Source organism: Chiloscyllium plagiosum, chromosome 20 (genome assembly GCF_004010195.1).
Source record: "Chiloscyllium plagiosum isolate BGI_BamShark_2017 chromosome 20, ASM401019v2, whole genome shotgun sequence".
NCBI classification, from domain to species: Eukaryota; Metazoa; Chordata; class Chondrichthyes; order Orectolobiformes; family Hemiscylliidae; genus Chiloscyllium; species Chiloscyllium plagiosum.
The window spans coordinates 60,771,936-60,796,060 of record NC_057729.1 but is presented as its reverse complement, the minus strand read 5'-3'; the positions used below and the strand labels follow the sequence as shown (position 1 = coordinate 60,796,060).

Genomic DNA, 24,125 nt, shown 5'->3' with positions numbered 1-24,125 from the left:
CCATGTTGTGCAGGTTACAGTCTATCCAACTTAGTGGGCGGCACGGTGGCACAGTGGTTAGCACTGCTGCCTCACAGCGCTAGAGACCCGGGTTCAATTCCCGCCTCAGGCGACTGACTGTGTGGAGTTTGCACGTTCTCCCCGTGTCTGCGTGGGTTTCCTCCGGGTGCTCCGGTTTCCTCCCACAGTCCAAAGATGTGCAGGTCAGGTGAATTGACCACGCTAAATTGCCCATAGTGTTAGGTAAGGGGAAAATGTAGGGGTATGGGTGGGTTGCGCTTCGGCGGGGTGGTGTGGACTTGTTGGGCCGAAAGGCCTGTTTCCACACTAATCTAATCTAATCTAATTTATCTCACATGTAATCTAATCTAATCTAATTTATCTGATGGCACCTGATTTTCATCTTAGTGATGGCACTTTTGATGTACCTGACAGTTCTTGACTCCATTTAAACTTGAAGTCAGTGTACACATGGAAATGATTGATTTTCTCAATGTCACAGTACTGGCAAAAGGAAACACAGGAGCGAAAGCTTTTTCAAAATCAATGACCCACAAAAAAGCCATCACCCACAATACACCTTTGAGATTAATCACGTCACGGCTAATTTGTTTCCTTCACGTTTTACTATACCGTTTTACTGCTTCCCAGATCTTGATCTTGGATTGAAATTTAATAATTGATGCAATGTTCTTTACAAAAGTGTCTGCCATGTTTTGCCTCCTCTGATAGCTCTCACGTAGCCTGAAGCTGGAGATCCCATGTCCAATTACGATGGGCTAAAGGGGTTCTTTCCTTGAAAGTCTTGTGATTTGTGAAAATTTGTTACCTCAGTGATTTCAAGTGTTCCAAGTTTAGTTAGCTGACAGTTCCTTTGTTGACAGGCTTGAAACTGTTTTCCCTTTCTTTTATTCCCTCGTGGAACATAGGTGTTGCTGGCTGGACTAGCATTTATTGCCAGTTCCTAATTGTAGTTGAAAAGCTGTGCAGTTTAGGTGGATTGGCCATGCTAAATTGCCCACAGTGTTCAGGGGTGCCTAGGTTAGGTGCATTGGTCAGGGGTAAATGTAGGGTAGGGAAATGGTCTAGGTGGGTTACTCTTCGGAGAGTCGGTCTGGACTTGTTGGGTTGACTAGTCTGTTTCCAAACGGTAGGGATTCTATTCTATATAAAAAAAAGATGGTGGTGAGCTGCTGCCTTGAACTGACAGAGTCTCGCGTACTGGCGATGCCTTTAGGGAGGGAGTTCCAGGAGTTTTACCCACTGACTGAAGGAACAGCAAGGTATTTCCAAGTCAGGATTGTAATTGGTTTGTAGGGAAACTTGCTGTTGCCATGTATCTGCTGCCATTATCCTTCTCATTGGAAGTGGTAATGGGTTTGGAAGGTGCTGTCTAATGCTCTTTGGTGAATTTCTGCAGTGCATCTTGTAGATAGCACACACTGCTGCGATTGAGTGTCCGTGGTGGAGGGAGTGGATGTGGTGCCAATAAAATTAACTGCTGTGTCCTGGCTGGCTGACTCTCATTCAGACAGTTGAGAATACTCCATCACATTGATAACTTGTGGTTTGTAGATGGTGGACAGGGTTTGAGGAGTCGGGAGGTGAATTACCCACTGTATTAATCCTAGCCTCTGGCCAGGAATAGGAGGATAGAACAGATGAATGCATGGCTGAGGAGCTGGTGTATGGGAGAAGGATTCACAATTTGGATCATTGGAATCTCTTGGGGTAGAAGTGACCTGTACAAGAAGGACGGATTGCACCTAAGTTGGAAGGGGACTAATATACTGGCAGGGAAATTTGCTATAGCTGCTCGGGAGGATTTAAACTAGTAAGGTGGGGGATGGCACCCAGAGAGATAGTGAAGAAAGAGATCGATCTGAGACAGGTACAGCTGAGAACAGAAGCGAGTCAAACAGTCAGGGCAGGCAGGGACAAGGCAGGACTAATAAATTAAACTGCATTTATTTCAATGCAAGGGACCTAACAGGGAAGGCAGATGAACTCAGGGCATGGTTAGGAACATGGGACTGGGATATCATAGCAATTACAGAAACATGGCTCAGGGATGGGCAGGACTGGCAGCTTAATGTTCCAGGATACAAATGCTACAGGAAAGATAGAAAGGGATTTTTGATAAGGGATAGCATTACAGCTGTGCTGAGGGAGGATATTCCCAGAAATACATCCAGGGAAGTTATTTGGGTGGAACTGAGAAATAAGAAAAGGATGATCACCTTATTGGGATTGTATTATAGACCCTGTAAATGTCAGAGGGAAATTGAGAAACAAACTTGTTAAGGAGATCTCAGCTATCTGTAAGAATAATAGGGTGGTTATGGTAGGGGATTTTAACTTCAACTGGAACTGTCATAGTGTTAAAGGTTTAGATGGAGAGAAATTTTTAAAGTGTGTACAAGTCAATTTTCTACTATAGAAGGTGTAAAACATGACCTACTCTTGGGAAATAAGGCAGGGCAGGTGACAGTGGGGGAGCACTTTGGGGCCTGTGACCATCATTCTATTAGATTTAAAATAATGATGGAAAGGGATAGACCAGATGTAAAAGTTGAAGTTCTAATTTGGAGAAAGGGCAATTTTGACGGTATTAGGCAAGAACTTTCAAAAGCTGATTGGGAGCAGATGTTCACAGGTAAAGGGATGGCTGGAAAATGAGGAGCCTTCAGAAATGAGATAACGAGAGTCCAGAGACAGTATATTCCTGTCAGGGTGAAAGGGAAGGTTGGTAGGTATAGGGAATGCTGGATGACTAAAGAAATTGAGGGTTTGATTAAGAAAAAGAAGGAAGCACATGTAAGGCATAGACAGGATAGATCGAGTGAATCCTTAGAAGAGTATAAAGGAAGTAGGAGTATACTTAAGAGGGAAATCAGGAGGGCAAAAAGGGGACATGAGATAGCTTTGGCAAATAGAGTTAAGGAGAATCCAAAGAGTTTTTACAAATACGTTAAGGACAAAAGGGTAACTAGGGATAGAATAGGGCCCTCAAAGATCAGCTTTGTGTGGAGCTGTGGGAGATGGGGGAAATACTAAATGAGTTTTGCATCGGTATTTACTGTGGAAAAGGATATGGAAGATAGCCTGTAGGGAAATAGATAGTGACATCTTGCAAAATGTCCAGACTACAGAGGAGGAAGTGCTGGATGTCTTGAACCTCATAAAGGTGGATAAAATCCCAGGATCTGATCAGGTGTACCCGAGAACTCTGTGGGAAGCTAGAGAAGCGATTGCTGTGCCTCTTGCTGAGATTTGTATCATCGATAGTCACAGGTGAGATGCCAGAAGACTAGAGGTTGGCAAATGTGGTGCCACTGTTTAAGAAGAGTGATAAGAACAAGCCAGGGAGCTATAGACCAGTGAGCTTGACGATGGTGGGCAAGTTGTTGGAGGGAATCCTGAGGGACAGGATGTACATGTATTTGGAAAGGCAAGGACTGATTAGGGATAGTCATCATGGCTTTGTGCGTGGGAAATCATGTCTCACAAATTTGATTGAGTTTTTTGAGGAAGTAACAAAGAGGATTGATGAGGGCAGAGTGGTAGATGTGATCTATATGGACTTCAGTAAGGCGTTCAACAAGATTCCCCATGGGAGACTGATTAGAAAGGTTAGATCTTACGGAATACAGGGAGAACTCGCCATTTGGATGCAGAACTGGCTCAAAGGTAGAAGATAGAGGGTAGTGGTGGAGGGTTGTTTTTCCTCTACTTTTTGTCATTTACATAAATGATTTTGATGCGAGCATAAGAGGTTCGGTTAGTAAGTTTGCAGATGACACTAAAATTGGAGGTGTAGTGGACAGCGAAGAGGATTACCTCCGATTACAACTGCTTCTTGACGAGATAGGCTGAGAAGTGGCAGATGGAGTTTAATTCAGATAAATGTGAGGCGCTGCATTTTGGGCAAGCAAATCTTAGCAGGATTTATACACTTAATGATAAGGTCCTAGGGAGTGTTGCTGAACAAAGAGACCTTGGAGTGCAGGTTCATAACTTCTTGAAAGTGAAGTCGCAGGTAGATAGGATAATGAAGAAGGTGTTTGGTATGCTATCCTTTTTTGGTCAGTGTGTTGAGTACAGGAATTGGGGGGTCATGTTGCGGCTGTACAGGACATTGGTTAGGCCACTGTTGGAATATTGCATGCAATTCTGGTCTCCTTCCGATCGGAAAGATGTTGTGAAACTTGAAAGGATTCAGACAAGATTTACAAGGATGTTGCCAGTGTTGGAGGATTTGAGCTATAGGGAGAGGCTGAATGGGCTGGAGTGTCGGAGGCTGAGGGGTGACCTTATAGAGGTTTACAAAATTGAGGAGCATGGATAGGATAAATAGACAATCTTTTCCCTGGGGTCGGGAGTCCAGAGCCAGAGGGCATAGTTTAAGGTGAGAGGGGAAAGATATAAAAGATACCTACAGGGCAGTGTTTTCACACAGGGTGGTATGTGTATGGAATGAGCTACCGTGGGAAGTGGTGAAGGTTGGTACAATTGCAACATTTAAGAGGCATTTGGATGGGTATATGAATAGGAAGGGTTTGGAGGGATATGGGCCGGGTGCTGGCAGATGGGACTAGATTGGTCAGCATGGACGGGTTGGACCGAAGGGTCTGTTTCCATGCTGTGCATCTCTATGACTCTATTGTCCATATTTGAACCAAGGCTGTAATGAAGTCAGGAGCTGAGCGGCCCTGGGAGTACCGATCCTGGGTCTCACTGAGCAGGGTATTGTTAAGCTGCTTGATAACACTGTTGATGACATGATGGTCAAGAGTTGACTGGAGTGGCAATTGACCAAGCTGGATTTGTCCTCTTTGTGTAGAGGACATATCTGAGCAACTTTTCACTTTATTGGAAGATGCCAATGTTGTAGCTGTACTGGAACAGCTTGGCTAGGAAAGTGACAAGTTCTGGAGCACAAGTCTTCAGTACGATTGTTGGAATTTTGTCAGGGCCCATCGCCTTTGTAGAGTTCAGTGCCTCCAACTGTTACTTGATTTCACGTGGAGTGAATCAAATTGGCTGAAGACTTGCCTGTGTGATGCTGGGAATCACTGGAGGAGATTTCCCTGAATACAATAGGAAATAGCCCTGGAAATATTGGATGCATTGGTGATCATCTTCTAAACTTCTGTAGACTCTGGAGCTGTTTTTTTATTCATTTATGACAGTGTCATTTGCTGGATCAGCATTTATTGCTGATCCCTAGTTGTCCAGAGAGCATTTTAAGTGTCAACTACTTTTCTTTAGGTCTGGAGTCACACATGAGCCAGGCCAGGTTAAGACAGCATGTTCTTCCTGAACCACATTAGTGCATCCGATCAATTCCTATAGATTAAAGGTTAACATATGTAACCCAACAATTTAAGAGGGAGAGAAGAAACAGAATTTAAGTCAAGTTCGCCTAGCATCAGTAGTGGAGAAAATGCTCAAGTCTTATAGAAGCCATGATGACAGAACACTCAGAAAACATAAATGGATTAGACAAAGGCAGTGTGGGTTTATGAAAGCGAAATCAGCTAACTGATCAAATGGAAACACAATGTAATTAGTAGAATTGACATGGTGTATTTGGATTTTAAGAGCCTAATGGGCAAAGTTAAAACGTTTGGGCAGGTGTGATATACTGGCATAGATTGAGAATTGGTTGACAAAATAGACACCGATGAGGAGTAAGTGTTCTTTTTCCCGGTGGTGACCAGTGGTGTACCACAGGGATTAGTGCTTAGGCCCCAGCTATTCATAATATATATAAATGACTTAGATGAGGGAACCAAATGTGATATTTCCAAGTTTGCTGATGACACAAACCAAGGTGGGATTCTGAGTTGTGAGCAGGATACACAGATGATTTAGACAAGTTGTGGTGAATCTGTAAACTGGCCCTCTGTTTTGATCTTCAATATAAAAGGTTCAAAGGTGGCACGGTGGAGTTAGATATAGATCAGTCATGATCTGATTGATTAGAGACAAAAAGAACTGCAGGGGCTGGAATACAAAGTAGACAGGCAGGAGTCTCCACCTCATGATCTGATTGATTGGCAGTATACCTGTCAGGGTTAAATGGCCTCCTGGTCATGATTCTTTGACAGTCTGAGCTGAGTATAATCCCAGGGAAGATAAATCAGTGTCTAATCTTCTCCATCATCTGAATCTGCCCAAAACGTTGATTTTCCTGTTCGTTGGATGCTGCCTGACCGGCTGTGCTTTTCCAGCAACACACTGCCGACACTGGAACTTTTCATGGCCTACCATGTGCAACAGAAACTACATGTAGGAAGAGGCTGAGTGAAGTGAGAACTACTTAGGGCGGCACGGTGGCTCAGTGGTTAGCACTGTTGCCTCACAGCACCAGGGTCCCAGGTTCGATTCCATCCTCAGGTGACTGTCTGTGTGGAGTTTGCACATTCACCCCGTGTCTACATGGGTTTCCTCCGTGTGTTCTGGTTTCCTCCCACAGTCACAAAGATGTGCAAATCAGATGAATTGGCCATGGTAAATTGCTCACAGTGTTAGGTGCATTAGTCAGAGGGAAATGGGTCTGAGTGGGTTACTCTTCAGAGGGTCGGTGTGAACTGGTTGGACCGAAGGGTCTGTTTCCATGCTGTAAGGAATCTAATCTACTTTTCCCTCTCAAAACTGGCAGATGGACTGTAACTGTGTTCTTCTTCTTCTCCAGCACTTGTTTCTGGTGCTCCCTAGTTAGTCATTTTAAAATATTTACCAAACAGTAGTGTATTTGCGCAAACTTCATTATCTAATGGCAGTACACTATGTAGAGTCTGCCTGTGACCTATTGTGGGTGTCTCGGTGGTGCAATGTGAGTCATACAGTAATCTGACTGCTCAGTCAGTCCAGGCATTGCAGTCCTATTGCACATTGTAATGATTAGCTGACAAATTCCATTTTATCCTCCTGTTATTGCTGCACGTGTCAGGACGACACCCCCAAATGCTGCAATAATAGATACTAATTTTTTTATTCCATTCAACCACAGGAGCATCACAACTGTAGTGAAAGGGATCCATGATTTGTATTTTCGTAGAGCGCTAGCTAAGTCCTGATATTGGAGGGAGGTTTGCATGAACAGTAAACTGATTCCAATTAAGAAAGCAGAACTGGGCAAACAGCATATTCTCAAGTAGAAGGCTCCAGGTGTTTGGTGCTCAAACTCTGCTTATTTCTCTGCAGATGAATGAGTTGTGCTTGGGAATGGAGAAAAGGCAGAATTGTTGGGAGGGCACAAGCAGGTAGGTGTGAGAATGGCAGGTGCAATGTAACAGAATGTGAGGATGTATATGGACAGAGGAGAAACTCCAGGGCTGAAAAATGGGTTGCTGGAAAAGCACAGCAGGTCAGGCAGCATCCAAGGAGCAGGAGAATCGACGTTTAGGGCATAAGCCCTTCTTCAGGCTTATGCCCAAAACGTCGATTCTCCTGCTCCTTGGATGCTGCCTGACCTGCTGCGCTTTTCCAGCAACACATTTTTCAGCTCTGATCTCCAGCATCTGCAGTCCTCACTTTCTCCCAGACGTGAAACTCCAGTCTACACAGTTGAAAATCACTATAGTCCAACACCTGATGAAGGAGCAGCACTCCGAAAACTAGTGCTTCCAATTAAACCTGTTGACTATAACCTGGTGTTGTGATTTTTAACTTTGTACACCCCAGTCCAACACCAGCATCACCAAATCATGTCTACACATTTGTTGCAACTGACTGGAGTGGTGCTCTGGAAATTGAGCTCGCCCTTCCTAGAGTTGGCACAAATATGAAAGTTTGATTAAACCGTTAAATTTCCCTCATTTTACCTCACTGTCTCATTGAGCTTAAAGGAATATGTGCCCAAGGATTTTTCAACAAAATAAATCATTATTTCATAGCATCACTACAGTGTGGAAGCAGGCCATTCAGCCTATTGAGTCAACACTGGCCCTCCAAAGAATATCCAATGCAGATCCACTCCACCCTGCATTTCCCATGGCTGATTCAGCTAACCTGCACATCCCTGGACACTATGGGCAATTTAGCATGGCCAATCCACCTAATCTGCTGATCTTTGGATTGTGGGGGGATCCCAGAGGAAACCCACACAGACACTGGGAGTGCAAACTCCATACAGACAGTTTAGATTAGATTAGATTAGATTACTTACAGTGTGGAAACAGGCCCTTCGGCCCAACATGTCCACACCGCCCCGCCGAAGCGCAACCCACCCATACCCCTACATTTACCCCTTACCTAACACTACGGGCAATTTAGCATGGCCAATTCACCTGACCTGCACATCTTTTGGACTGTGGGAGGAAACCGGAGCACCCGGAGGAAACCCACGCAGACACGGGGAGAATGTGCAAACTCCACACAGTCAGTCGCCTGAGGCGGGAATTGAACCCGGGTCTCAGGCTCTGTGAGGCAGCAGTGCTAACCACTGTGCCACCGTGCCGCCCACAGTTGCCTGAGGCTGGAATTGAACCTGGGCCTCTGGTGCAATCAATTTATTGTAATCAAACTTTTTTAACCAATGTCAGGAAAGAAACATGAATTGCCAACCAGTAACTCCATAACTCTATCCCTTTTTCATCTCCCATACATAAACAGGCACGCAAAGAGACAAGATGCAAGTATTATAGGTTTTTGGGGGGGGGGGGTGGAGAGCCAGAGAGAGACAATTCTAGCACTAGTTTGGATTGCAGCCACTGACAGCTTGAGTTTGGTGGTGCATCTCCATCTTTCATTCATTGGTTGAAGATTTGACCATTCAGGTGGTCGGAAGGTGGTTTTTCCCTTATTAGCAAGGGAATTTGCAGGGAGCAGTTTATGGGGAAATGTTGAGTGAGAACAACAACCAAGAGATTTTCTGTACCGTATATAGGAGGGAGGGAGAGATATTGAGGTGCCTTATCTTTACAGAATAGGAGTTTCTCCTGGTTTGTTCACATACTGAGTCATAGAGCTGTACAGCATAGAAACAGACTAACTTATCCATGCCAACCAGATATCTTTCCTTGGTTTAAATCATTATCTTTTCCATTTTGCATATTCCAGAAATATTAATGTCCTTTCATGCTTGCAGTCTTGGGAGGCATGAAATGCCATTTCAAAAATGCCTTTCACCCCAAGGTTTATGATACAACATTACATGAGACTTGTGTCCATTCGTTTTCAATAATCCCTTATACAAGTTTTGTGCAGTCTTTATATCTTTTGTTTTTGAACTCTTAACTTCTTCCATCATTTTTATGGGCAATGCTTTTGCTATCTTTCATTGTTTACGTTGCTGGGAAAAATAGTCTACTGGTAAACTCCAGCTGAACAATATCAGTGGCGTGAGTTTTTAACTTTTCATTGAATACTCATGGGTTATGATCGATTTAGATAAATGTTTCATTCCAACTGTGCCAGACATTGGCTCTTCATCACTTTGTAGTCTATGGTAACCCCAACATCTCCTTCTGTACAATGGAGTGTTTCCTTTGAAATTGGTTGAGTTTCGAAGAAATGTACCCACTAACCCCTCTATTCCTGTCAGGTGTGAAGATGAACTGTGGGGAGTATGCAGGGAAGTTGGTGCTTTTAGCCAAGTTGAGTGAGTGGGCAAATGTGTGGCAGATGAAGTGTAATGTGGCTAAATGTGAAGTTATTCACTTTGGTTGGAATTCAGCTTCTCAAGATTTACAATGTAGTCATGAAGCTGAGATGTGAAAACATTTGGGAACCTGATAAAGTTTCAACAAAAGAGATTGTCAGGAGAGAGAGAGAGACTTGCTTTACTACAAGCTTTGAAGTTCCTTCCTTCTAACTCCCTAGAATCTTGAAACAGAAACCAAGACCTTAAATGGTTGCACATGACCCCATAATCTCTCCAACCAGGTTTTCCACCAATCAATGGCAATAACTCATATATTATCCTCCTAAAAGCTTTACCAATTTTCTGAAGTAATTTGACTTTCTGCAATCTGCATGTAGCTATATTAACCGTGGTCTTTTTTCTTGATAAACCCTATTTAATCCTGGCCAGCTCAGCAGCATCTTTTCGAGTCAGTTAGAGTCAGCAATAAATGCTGGCCAAACCAGCATCCCATGAATGAAAACAAAAAGTCCAGAAAGTGTCCAAATGGTTCAGTATCTTAAATTCTTTTTCACACTTCATAAATATAGATTTGTAGCCCTAACAGCAACCTCTGTGTCCTTCTCCCAGCTTGCATTCTAACCTAGGTTTGGATCATCGACAAACTTGGACAGAAAATGATGTGTTCAAGTTATTACTCTAAATTTTTAAATAGTCCTCATCCTAATTATAATCCTTATGACAGTTCACCAGTCACAGCTTGCCAATCCGAAAATGTCCCAATTACCTTTGTTCTGTTGCTTGTCCGTTAACCAGTCTCTATCATTAATCAACATTACTCCCCTATCTCATGGCCTTTATTCTTTGATGGGATGAGTGTGTTGTTGCTGGGGCCACCATTTGTTTGCCATCCCTTATTGTTCTTGAACTGGGCTTCCAAAGTGATTTCAGAGGGCAGTTAAGAGTCAACTACTTTGAGTGTCTGGAGATGCATGTAGTCCAGAGCTTTTTATTCTGTATTTTTGATGGTGGACTAAAATGGAAAAATTACTGTGTCACCACCTAGGACTGTGGATGACGTTGCTGCACTTGTGATAACAAGTTGCTGGACCGCATTGTGAGTTATGTTTACACTGTTGATTTGCAAGCCTTGTGGGAGGTGTGATAAAATGGCATGGTACTGGGGCCTTGTGCAGAGTGTGATTGCTCCAGGAACGGGTTACTGATTGGTTTGTGCAGTTGACGCAAGTTGTGCTTGGCAGAGGTCATCCTCCTGAACGTAGCTTGTTACTGGACAGCGCGTGTAGTTGTAGTGTCCAACCCCCTCATTGAGGAGGTCTGAGTTCATATCCCTTCTGTGGTGTGTAATAACAGGCTGATTAAATATGTCTATAAGCATTCTGCATGCTTTATTACCTTTGAGCCAGGAGGCACAGATTCAAGTCCAATCTGCTCCAGACATCTAGATATATAGATTTCCAGACTGAGAGGTAGAAAATGTCTCTATCTTGGAAAGCTTGAAGGCATTCGGTTATTCTGTTATACCATTTGGCATAACCTGTTGTCTCTAACCACGGACTGGGAAAATGAACGATTGTGTAAGAAAGAACTTGAAAGGAAGTAGATCAGAGAATAGAATCCCTAGGGAAGAAAAAGGGAGTACCTTTATTAAAGCCTGTGGACTGGTGCTATTGAACTGTGATTTCCCTAGTATTCTTTCCTCCACTGATAAGACCAGTGATTTGTTTTTCAGTGTGTGTGTATAGGGATTTTAAAAAGGAATGAATTTTAACTAGTAGAATTGTATGTTAAACCGAAAGAACTGTGGGTGCTGGAAATAAGAAACAAAAACAGAAATTAGTGGAAAAACTCCACGGGTCTGGTAGTAACTGTGGAGAAAAGGCAAAGTTAACATTTTCAGGTCCAGTGACCCTTCTGACATCTACTGGTTTTTCTTTGACATTTATTATATCCTGAAAACCCCAAACAATACAGGTCATTCTGCTGTCATGCATGTATTGTCAATGCAAATTGATTGTAATGTGATTGAATAGGAAACATTGTTTCTAAAGCGCAAAATTTTAAAGTATGCATTGGCTATAACACGATTGCATTGCCAACACTTTGAGTGCTCTTGTTATTGCGCTATTTTTATATAGCGCAGGGTTGCGCAAGAATGCAACCATCGTGTTACAGAAGAACTACCTTAATTTCCCTTTCATAAAACAAGTTCAACTTTATCAGATAATACTGATTTTCTAGGTGTAATTAAGAGTTCCTTAAAAAAATATAGATTCCAGTGTTTTTCTGATTATTGCAGTCAGGTTAACTGGCCTGTAGTTCTGTTTTTTCTCATGCTATTTCTTGGTTGCCCTCTATATCCAGTAGGCAATTTGTGTCTCTGTTGTAAAGACAGACACAGTAGAGGTTTCGCAGCACAGAAAGAGGCCCTACAGCCAATCATGTCTGTGCTGGTCATCAAACAGCCAGCTATTCTGATTCAACCTGCACGTGACTTGTAGCTTTGTATGCTAATAGTTCTTTCTGTAATGCGATGGTTGTGTTCTTGTGCAGCCCTGCATTATAGAAAACTCATACTTTAGAAACAACGTTTAAGATGCTGATGATGTAATTGTGTTAGCCAATATGCTGTGAAAGTTCGTGCTTTAGAAACAGCATCTCCAATTTGTCATTCACGTTGCAGCAAATGCACATTGACAAAACGCATATTATAGCAGAACAACCTGTACTCTTTCTCCTATCTCCTCCAATCTTTCAGGCATTGAATTCCAGATACCCATAACATTCTGGGTGAAACATTCTTTTCCGAAATCCCCTCTAAAGCCCTGCCTTAAAACTGTGCCTCTGATTATTGCCCCCTATAACTAAGGGGAAAAGTTTCTCCCTATCATCTGCAGACCTTTCTATCTCAATCAGATCCCCAGCCTTCTCTGTTCTAAGCAAAGTAACCCTAATGTATCTGGTCTCTCTCATCAATGTCTACTATTTCCTTGAACCTTGTAATGAATTGTCATGTCTGTGCAACTTGGGGGCCCATCATTATTTTAGTGACTTTTCTTTTTGTATATGCTCTGTTTGTTTTTGTATTTCTTGCTTGTTTATACTCAAATTCTATAACACTCCCAGCTCTCAGATTTGTTCCTATTCTTTGGAACGTTATAAGCCTCTTTTAATATGATTTAACTTTTAGTAATCCATGAAATGTGTTTTGGTTGAACAGTTTGGATGTTTCCCACTGCCTTAATTATTGTCATACCTTTTAGTCTATTTACTCAACCTAGGCCAGCTCTCACCACCTGACAATGCAATATTTTGCTTAATGCTTTAAATTTTAACAATCGTGTCTGTAATTGGAGCAAGTCACTTCAAATTTCTCAATTCAATTGTAATATGATCGCTATTTCTCATTGACTCTTTCGCAAGTGGATTACTGAGATTAAAGGATTAATCCAGGTTCATTGCACAATGCTAGATTTAAAGTATTTTTATCCTTAGCTCAAAACAATTCTACAAACTCAACTTCCACATCACTTTAGTTTTCGTATGGTCTTTGAAGATTAATATCTTCCATAATTGTTACACGTCACTAAAGAAGAAATAATTGCATCTTGCACATAATGTCTGTCCCGTGATTTCGCAATTAGGGGACCTGTAAACTCTTTTCTGCTGTGTTTTCCGATGCTTGTTCCTTGTCTCCATGCGTATTAATTTTAATCCTCGGTCCTCTGGGCCAAGATCCTTTCCCAGATTGATGTTTGGATGAAAGGAGAGGAGTTTATGCTTGCTAGCTGTCATAGCCTCAATAAGTAGAATGTAGGGTTTGTCCTGCAGCTCTGCAATGCAGCATGTCCAAGTTTTCACAGGCCTGGTTGTGATACAATCTTGATCAAAAGATTTCCTTCCACCAGTATGATTTCTTTGCATTTCCTAGTCTCTGTTTGCCAGAATGCTGTGTAAATCAAACTGGTGACGGTTTGCTGCTAACAAACTATTTTTTTTTTCAGTGTATTTGAAGGCGAGTTATCCGAAAGTATTCCTGTGGTCCATGCTTCCATTGCAGGATGCAGAATCATTGGAAGAATGTGTGTGGGTAAGCTCTTTTATTTTTATCAGAAGTTTGTTTTTGATACAAATCAAATGGTTCATTCATCCTGAATGGTCTAAATCTTATTAATGCTGCCCAAAATCCTCCTGCCATCATGCTGTATCTCACCTTGCCATTGCACCCTTCTCTTCATTATTGACTGTCTTACATTTATGCACCTGACTTCTGGACTCCTCCACAAGTGAAAACAGCCTTTGTGACTGTTTTACAAATTAAGGTGTTGTAAGCAGTGGTGAGAAGTGATTTCAAAAGGAAATTACATTAATACTTGAGAGGAGTGAACCTGATGAATTGTGGGGATAATACTGAGAAATATGTGGGCGGCATGGTGGCACAGTGGTTAGCACTGCTGCCTCACAGCGCCAGAGACCCGGGTTCAATTCCCGCCTCAGGCGACTGACTGTGTGGAGTTTGCACGTTCTCCCCGTGTCTGCGTGGGTTTCCTCCGGGTGCTCCGGTTTCCTCCCACAGTCCAAAGATGTGTGGGTCAGGTGAATTGGCCATACTAAATTGCCCGTAGTGTTAGGTGGGGGGTAAATATAGGGGTTTGGGAGGGTTTCGCTTCGGTGGGTCAGTGTGGACTTGTTGGGCTGAAGGGCCTGTTTCCACACTGTAATCTAATCTAATCTAATATGTTGACTGGATTGCTATGTACAGAGCCAGCATAGATTTGATGGGCTGAATGGTCTCCACCTTGGGGTAACGGCTTTGAAAAGAAATGAATCTCAGCTTAACTGTCTTCCCTGTGCAATATCGTTAAATGCCATCGTCTGAGAGAAACATTAATTTTCTTTATTTATCTCATTCTGACCAACACAGATTTGTCAATGTCATTCCTCATTGGGATAGCATGGTGGAAGTCGAGCCCCGCGGATATCACAAAAGTCACATGTTTATCAAAGTATACAGAGACCCCAATTCACCTGTTAGATGGATTCAGACTAGCAGAAAACATGGGCCAGGATTCTGTACTTAGCAAGAACTACTATTTTCCATACAGTGAGTTACAGTATGATGGCAGGAGGACTATGTATAGCATTGGTATGATTTTAAACATAAGTATGCAACTGAATTGTCAGCTACCAGTTAAAATCCTTACCCTCTTGTAAATCCTCTCCCACTACAAGCACATACAGAATGTCACAGGTGTGGAAAATTAGTTCGATGGGTGAAGAAATGTGGGAAGCAATTCAATGACCTCATTCTACAGGGTTTCGTGCGATGCTCCTGTTGCTTATCCAGATTTTTTTGTTTTCCACATTCTTTTCACTTTACACTAGACACAGGTAATTGGTCCATCAATTGCACAGTCTCCTCTTCTAAACTCCATTGAGTACAGACCTAGAGTTCTCAACTGCTCTTGATGTGACAAGCCCTTTAAGTCGAGGACCATTTTTGTCAATCCACTCTGAACACCACCTTCAATGCTTGCACACCCCTTCCTTAAATATGGAGCCAAAAACTGTTCACAATATTCCAAATGTGTCTCGATTAGAGTGGTGCTGGAAAAGCACAGCAGGTCAGGCAGCATCCGAGGAGCAGAAAACTTGACGATTTTCATGCTCCTCGGATGATGTCTGCCCTGCTGTGCTTTTCCAGCACCACTCTAATTTAGACTCTGGTTTCCAGCATCTGCAGCCCTTGTTTTTACCTATTCCAAATGTGGTCTGACCAGAGCCTTATACAGCCTCAGCAGTACATCTCTTGTTGTATTCTAGCCCTGTTATATCCATCCCAATGAGGAATGACATTGACAACATTGCATTTGCCTTCCTAACTGTCAACTGGACCTGCATGCTACATTTAAGAGAACCTTGAACTAGGATTCCCAAATCCCTTTGTGCATCAGATTTCTGAAGCCTATCCCCATTTTAAAAAATTAAGGCCCTATTTTTCATACTAAAGTGCATACCTCTCACATTCCTGCATTGTTTTCCATCTGTCACTTCTTTGCCTACTCTCCTGGCCTTTCCAAGTCCTTTACAGCTTCCCTGCTTTTTCAATATTATCTGCATCTACAGCTATCTTTGCGTCATCTGCAAACTTAGCAACAGTGCCCTCAATTATTCGTCCAGGTCGTTAATGTATATTGTGAATAGTTGTTCCAACACAGAACCCTGCGTGACTCCACTAGTCACCTGCCATCCTGAAAATGTCCCCTTTATCCCTACACTCTGCTTTCTGCCAGTCAGCCAATCCTCTATCCATGCCATTATTTTGCTTCTTAGCAGCCTTCTCTATGGCACCATGTCAGAGGCCTTTTGGAAATCCAAATAGATGACTTCCACTGACTCTCCTTTGTCTTACTTTTTCTTTATCTCCTCAAAGAATTTGAACAGATTTGAACACCATTTGCCACCTCTCAACCCAGTTCTGTAGCTTATCTATGTCCCTCTGTAATCTACAACATCCTTTGTCACTATCCACAACTCTACCAACCTTAGTGTCATCCACAAATTTACTAACCCATCCTTCTATACCCTCGTCCATACAGCTGTGGATCCAAAACAGAACCTTGCATACACCATTAGTAACTGAACTCCAAGATAACCATTTCCCATCAACCACCACCCTCTGTCTTCTTACAACTAGCCAATTTCTGATCCTAACTGCTAAATCACCCTCAATTCTATGCCTCCGTAATTTGTGGAATAGCCTTACTTTGGCGAATCTTATCAAATGCTTTACTGAAATCCATATTCACCACATCACCTGCTTTATCCTCATCCCACCTTTTCAGAGAACTCAATATGGTTTGTGAGGCATGATCTACCCTTACAAAACCATGTTGACTATCCCTAATCAACTTATTCCTTTCTAGATGATTATAAATTCTATCTCTTATAATCTTTTCCAACACCTTACCCACAACCGAAGTAAGGCTCACTGGTCTATAATTACCAGGGTTGTCTCTACTACCCTTCAAAAAGAGAACAACATTTGCAAATTCCAGTCTTCTGGCACTATTCCTGTAGACAATGATGACATAAAGATCAAAGCCAAAGGCTCAGCAGTCTCCTCCCTGGCTTCCCATAGAACCCTAGGATAAATTCTATCCGGCCCAGTGGACTTATCTATTTTTACACTTTCCAGAATTGCTAACACCACCTCGTGTCGACCTGAATCCTGTCCAGTCTAGTGGCCTGTATCTCAGTATTCTCCTTGACAACATTGTCTTTTTCTAATGTGAGTACTGATGAAAAATATTCATTTAGTTCAAAGTTTGGGAGAAGATTTGTAGCTCGGGTGCTCGTTGTTGTAGTTCTGTTCGCCGAGCTGGAAACTTTTGTTGCAAACGTTTCGTCCCCTTGCTAGGTGACATCCTCAGTCCTTGGGAGCCTCCTGTGAAGCGCTTCTGTGGTGTTTCCTCCGGCATTTATAGTGGCCTGTCCCTGCCGCTTCCGGTTGTCAGCTTCAGCTGTAGTGCCTTTTATAGGGCAAGCCAAACAAAGAACAGCCAGGGAATTCCTAGAAGCATGGCACTCATCCACAAACTCCATCAACAAACACATCGACCTGGACCCAATATACCGGCCACTACAGCGGACAGCTGAAACTGACAACCGGAAGCGGCAGGGACAGGCCACTATAAGTGCCGGAGGAAACACCACAGAAGCGCTTCACAGGAGGCTCCCAAGCACTGAGGATGTCACCTAGACAGGGGACGAAACGTTTGCAACAAAAATTCATTTAGTGCTTCCCCATCTCCTCTAACTCCACGCAAACCTTCCCACTACAATCCTTGTTGACTCTCATTGTACTCTAGTCGTTCTTTTATTCCTGATGTACCGATAGAAAGCCTTAGGGTTTTCCTTGATCCTATCCACCAACGACTTCTCATGTCCCCTTCTAGCTCTTAACTCTTTCTTTAGGTCTTTCCTGGCTAACTTGTAACCTTCAAGCACCCTAACTAAACCTTCACATCATGTACTTCCAATCTCATCCTTAATAATGGGACTCTAAAATCTTACCAATGACTGAAGTCAGGCTAACTGGCCTATAGTTTCCTGTCTTCTGCCTCCCTTCTTAGACAAGGGTGTTAAATTAGGCATTTTCCAGTCCTCTGAGATCCAACCTGACAGCAGGGTACTTGGAATTGCATGGTAATATCGGGTTGAATCAGCACAGCTTCATCAAGGGGAGGTCATCGCTGATACCAGTGATTCCTAAAAGATCACCACCAATGCCACCACGTTCTCCTGTGTTGTATCCTTCAGAACTCTAGGGTGTAGTCCCTCTGGTCCTTTCAGCCTGCCCAGCACCTTCTCCCTAATAATGGCCATTGCACTAACCTCTGCCTCCTGACCTGTCTTGCAGTTCAGGTTAATTTATGTTGTGATGCTAATGCTTCGGTGCTATGCACTTGACTCCCCCATGATGATCTGAGTCCCTAATCTATTTGTCTTATCTGGTGAGAGATGTTTATGGAATTGTGTCATTGTTTGATTGTCCTCGCTAACATTCTTCTTGTCCCTCTCTGGTTAACTTTGTTACCCACCTGACCATTGCCTATACTCTTGATAGTAATTCACTGTGATACACTAGAATAAGTTTTACTGTCTGTTTTTGTTGAACGTGGAAAATCTCTACAAATTGAAAGCTGAGATGGTACAGAATGCACCTCAGGCTATGTGCGGTTAGTGCTGTACTATACAATGAGTCTGGTGATTACTGTGAAATATCCTAGGAGAACTATTAGAAATCACCCTGTCGGTTCATGTTATGGCTGTAATCTGATATCATAGCTCTGATAGTTATTCCATTGTGTGCTGTTTGGCTGATGTCCTACGCTTGCATGTGGGTCTTGTTTAAGGAGATAGAAAGAAGGGTTTGTAGTGCCTTTTATAAATTCAGGATGTCCCAAAATCTCCTACAATTGTTGAAGTGTTTCTGTCATATCGTAGGAAGCACAACTGCCCATTTGAATACAGCTGACTGTGAGAGGCCCACTCAAGTGATGTCTGCATTTCCAATCACTTTCCTATATCTCTCCATTATTTGCATGTTTGTAGGAGGGCAGTTAATGATATGCAGTAAGTGCTGGCCTAGCCATCGTCGTCACATCCTGTGAATGAATAAAATAAATGTAATGGAGCTAAAATCGTATATTTAGTTGTATCAATTTGAAATTTACATGTTCATCTAATTTCACCCAATCATTGTCTTGCCTTTTAAAATGACATTTCTGAGTGTTAATAGAAAATTTTAATGGTTTTACTTGTATGATCAAGAAAGAGGGTTTTGTATTACCTGGATTACACACTGATTTGAATTTTAGGTAATTGAATTGCTTGAATTGATTTTTAAAAATTAGTGGATCTTAGAATTCTTCAAAACTTTTTAAAATACCTTCCTTTGCAATCCGTATCTGTACGTGTGATTTCTCCAATAACGCTGCCTTGTCAATTTGTTCTGAATCTATAATCTGCCAGTGGAATTCTTTAATCCTGAAACAGCTCTGGTTTTGTACAACCTGCTGGGTTGGATGGTCCGTTTCTGTACTGTGATAATCCTTTCCTTTAAATCACTTCAGCTAGTTTGTATCTCAACCAAGACGTTTTTAGGTTTAAAGGATCAAATCAATGACTGTTCATTGATCAAGGGGAAGCAGAGTGTTGATGTGAGTCTGCATAGGTTCAGATCGATGGTTGAATGTGCCTGCAGGCATGCTAGACAAAGCAATAATTCACATGATGAGGATATTGCACAAGTCTGTGCTGTCTGTCCTGCATGTCCCCTGGATAGTGAATGTCAATTCTTCCCAGCCTGAGTCTTAAAGCATGTCGCTCAGAAATGCTAACAATTCAATAATATATTTGATAGTTTGGGAGTTGAAAATTGCAGGTTCAAATAACCTTTCAACAAAGGTCTGAAATTGGATCCAGTTAATCCTGCTGGGCAGATTGTGGAATTGAGGTCACCTTCTCCTAGGTTTGATCCCACATGAAGCTGCTCCGTCTGCGTGTTATCTTCAATAATAGATGAAGGTCCCATTTGAACCTGCCGTCTGTCTGAAGGCTGATAATACTGCATACTCTGCTCGTGAATGAAGAAATTGTTTTCCTCTGATGCTGAGGAAATTGTTTTTATAGCTTTTTTTATGCCATGTAGTTGAAGGTACTAGGTGTACAACCTGCTCTTTCTCCATACCCCTACAATTTTCCCCTTTTACATGTATATTCAGTTCTCTTTATTCTTTGTTTTCAAAATTAATGTTTTTTTCCCTCTAAAACCAACCTTTCATTAAAACCCTGCCAGGACCTAGTGCTAAGGTTGCATTCCCATCTCTGTGGCAATCCTAGGATTACTGTATACTCTAGCTGTATCTCTAGCCAAGCTTGCTGTTGTATAATTTATCCTGCTGAGTGCAGCAGGAGCTGATGGAAGTGACAGCCATGAATATTTTATCAGTTCTGTTTACAAGGCTCAGTGGCTGACTCTGCAGGTGTGTTGAGAGGCTGCATGTGAATTCTCCTCCAAGCTGTGATCAGAATTGGTTCATCCTTTGCCTTTTTTTTAATCATGCCACTTTAATAAAGATGATTATCTGGTGCACTAATTTTTTCCATACTTATCCAGGGTGAGCGGTTTGAATCTGCTTCCTCATGCTCCTAAACAGGACAACCAGGATTATTACTACTGCAACTGCTTGCCTGGTGACACTAAGCAGTCTGCCTTCAACGTTTAGAGTCAAAGAGATGTACAGCATGGAAACAGACCCTTTGGTCCAACTCGTCCATGCTGACCAGATATCCCAACCTAATCTAGTCCCATTTGCCAGCACTTGGCCTGTATCCCTCTAAACCCTTCCTATTCTTATACCCATCCAGATGCCTTTTAAATGTTGTAATTGTACCAAACTCCTCCACTTCCTCTGGCAGCTCATTCCTCTGTATGAAAATGTTGCCTCTTAGGTCTCCTTTATATCTTTCCCCTCTCACCCTGAATCTATGCCCTCTAGTTCTGGATTGCCCCCACTCCAGGGAAGAGGCAATGTCTGTTTATCCTATCCATGCCTCTCATGATTTTATAAACCTCTATAAGGTCACCCCTCAACCTCTGCTCCAGGGAAAACAGCCCCAGCCATTGAACCTCTCCCTATAGCTCAAATCCTCCAACTCCGGCAACATCCTTGTAAATCTTTTCTGAACCCTTTCAAGTTTCACAACATCCTTCCGATAGGAAGGAGACCAGAATTGCACTCAGTATTTCAAAAGTGGCCGAACCAATGTCCTGTACGGCCGCAACATGACCTCCCAATTCCTATACTCTATGCTCTAACCAATAAAATAAGGCATACCAAATGCCTCCTTCACTATCCTATCTACCTGCAACTCTACTTTCAAGGAGCTGTGAACCTGCATTCCAAGGTCTCTTTGTTCTGCAACACTCCCCAGGACCTTACCATTAAGTGTATAAGTCCTGCTCTGATTTGTTTTTTCAAAATGCAGCACCTCGCATTTATCTGAATTAAACTCGATCTGCCACTCCTCAATCCATTGGCCCATCTGATCAAGATCCCATTGTAATCTAAGATGACCTTCTTTGCTGGCCACTACACCTCCAATTTTGGTATCATCTGCAAACTCACTAACTATAGCTCCAATATTTACATCCAAATCATTTATATAAATTATGGAAAGTAGTGGACCCAACACCGGTCCACTGACACTCCACTGGTCACAGGCCTCCAGTCTGAAAAGCAGCCCTCCACCACCACCTACTTACTTCTACCTTCGAGCCTTGTATCTCAATGGCTAGTTCTCCCTGTGTTCCATGAGATGCAACCTTGCTAACCAGTCTCCCGTGGGGAACCTTGTCAAACACCTTACTGGAGTCCATATAGATCATGTCTACTGCTTTGCCCTCATCAATCCTGTCCCTCAGGATTATCTCCAACAACTCTCCCACTACCGATGTCAGGCTCATTGGCCTGTAGTTCCCTGGCATATCCTTATCACCTTTCTGAAACAGTGGCAACACATTAGTCACCTTCCAGTCTTCTGGCACCGCACCTGTGACTATTGATAATACAAATATCTCAGTAAGAGGCCCAGCAATCACTTTCCTAGTTTCCCACAGAGGTCTAGGGTACACCTGATCAGATCTTGGCAATTTATCCACTTTTATACATTTCAAGGCTTCCAGCACCTCTGTAATATGGACATTTTTCAAGATGTCATCATCTATGTCCCCACTTTCTATATGTTCCATGTCCTTCTCCACGGTAAACACTGATGCAAAATACTCATTTAGTATCTCCTGCAGCTCCACACAAAGACGAACTTGCTAATCTTTGAGGGGCCCTATTCTCTCCCTAGTTACCCTTTTGTCTTTAATGTATATGTAAAAGCCCTTTGAATTCTCCTTCACCTTATTTCCAAAGCTATCTCATGTCCACGGTTTGCCCTCCTGATTTCTCTCAAGTATACTCCTACTGCCTTTATACTCTTCTAAGGATTCCCTTGATCTATCCTGTCTATACCTGACATATGCTTCCTCCTTTTACTTAACCAAAACTTCAATTTCTTTAGTCATCCAGCATTTCCTACACTTACCAACCTTTCCTTTCACCCTAATAGGGATATACTGTCTCTGTACACTCATTATCTAGTTTTTGAAGGCTTCCCATTTTCCAGATGTCCCTTTACCTGTGAATACCAGCCCTCAATCAGCTTTTAAAAGTTCTTGCCTAATACCATCAAAATTAGACTTCCTCCAATTTAGAGCTTCAACTGTTAGTGATGGAAAAAGATAAACCAGATCTATGTTAAAACTAATAGAATTATGATCGCTGGCCCCAAAGTGCTCGCCCTCTGACACCTCAGTCACCTGCCCTGCCTTATTTCCCAAGAGTAGGTCATACTTTGCAACTTCTCTAGTTGGTGCGTGCACATACTAAATCAGAAAATTTTCTTGTATGCACTTAACAAATTCCTCTCCATCTAAACCCTTAACACTAATAGCATCCCAGTCTATGTTTGGAAAGTTAAAATCCTCTACTGTAACGACCCTATTATTGTTACAGATAACTGAGATCTCCTTACAAATTTGTTTCTCAATTTCCCACTGACTATTAGGGGGTCTATAATACAATCCCAATAAGGTGATCATCCCTTTCTTATTTCTCAGTTCCATCCAAATACCTTTCCTGGATGTATTCCCAGGAATATCTGCCCTAAGTACAGCAGTAATACTATCCCTGATCAAAAATACCACTCCCCCTCCTCTCTTATCCCCCTTTGTCTTTCCCATAGCATTTGTATGCTGGAACATTAAGCTGCCAATCCTGTCCATCCCACTGGCCATGTTTCTGTAATTGCTATGATATCCCTGTCCCATGTTTCTAACCATGCCCCAAGTTAATCTGCCTTCCCTGTTAGCCACTTGCATTGAAATAAATGCAGTTTAATTTATCAGTCCTACCTTGTTCTCTGCTTTGTTCCTGCCTACCCTGACTGTTTGACTCGCTCCCTTTCCCAACTGTACCAGTCTCCAATTGATCTGTTTTCTCAGTATTTCCCTGGGTCTCATTCCCCACCTTAGTAGTTTCAATCCTCCTGAGCACCTCTAGAAAATCTCCTTGCTAGTGTATTAATCCCAGCTTCGTGAGTTGGTTTACAGTGACACCCCACACGCACCAGCCTAGGCATCACACCACACGTTGCCCAAGGTGTCTTCAACGTTTTCTCCGAACCCTTAAAGCAACACTAGCTAGAGTCGTACAGCATGGAAATAGGCCCTTGGTCAAGTCATCCTTGCTGACCAGGTATCCTAAACTAAACTAGTCTGTGTTTGGTTCATATCCCTCTAAACCTTTCCTATCCATGTATCTGTCCAAATGTCTCCTAAATGTTGCAGTTGTATCCATCTCTACCACTTTGTCTGGTTGCTCATTCCATACATAGACCACTCTCTCTATGAAAAAGTTACCCCCTTTTCTCTCTCACCTTTAAATCTATGCTGCTGGTTCAAGAGAATTCTCTGCTCCTGTCAGTACTTTGTTGAACATTGTTTAATCATTACCTGGGAAGGTGTAAATCCATAGAATGTTGTTGTCCTCATCTTCACTGATATACCTGATGTAGGTAGGTCTTGAGGATGGGACTGATCGCTGCACACTCCTTGTGAAAACTGATGCATTCTGTTTAAAGTGACTTTACCATTACAGACCAGAAGCTAAATATTAGTATCTGGGGAACTCTGCCTTAAACAACAGAATTCTACATCATCTTAATCTGTATCACCTGGCACATCAATTCCTTCATATTCATCTGTCATTAACCAATTTGCATTATAAGAAGCCATGCTAAGTAATCTCAGATATATTTGGGATGTAGTTAGAGAGGTGGCTGATGTTGAATCCAGTGGGGATATGATGGCATTATGATGGTGTCATTGGAGTCC

At 42.4% G+C, this 24,125-nt stretch overlaps 1 protein-coding gene across 1 annotated transcript in view; it reads left to right on the top strand.

Moving 5' to 3' along the window:
- Positions 1–10,704: 10,704 nt before the first annotated feature.
- Positions 10,705–24,125, top strand: part of eif6 (eukaryotic translation initiation factor 6) — a 77,277-nt gene continuing 63,856 nt past the window's right edge. Inside the window, exons 1-3 of the mRNA XM_043710986.1 lie at positions 10,705–10,709; positions 13,618–13,703; positions 14,538–14,717. Of these exons, the coding sequence (XP_043566921.1) occupies positions 13,694–13,703; positions 14,538–14,717 (190 nt within the window). The 5' untranslated portion in view covers positions 10,705–10,709; positions 13,618–13,693. The remainder of the gene's footprint in view (positions 10,710–13,617; positions 13,704–14,537; positions 14,718–24,125) is intronic.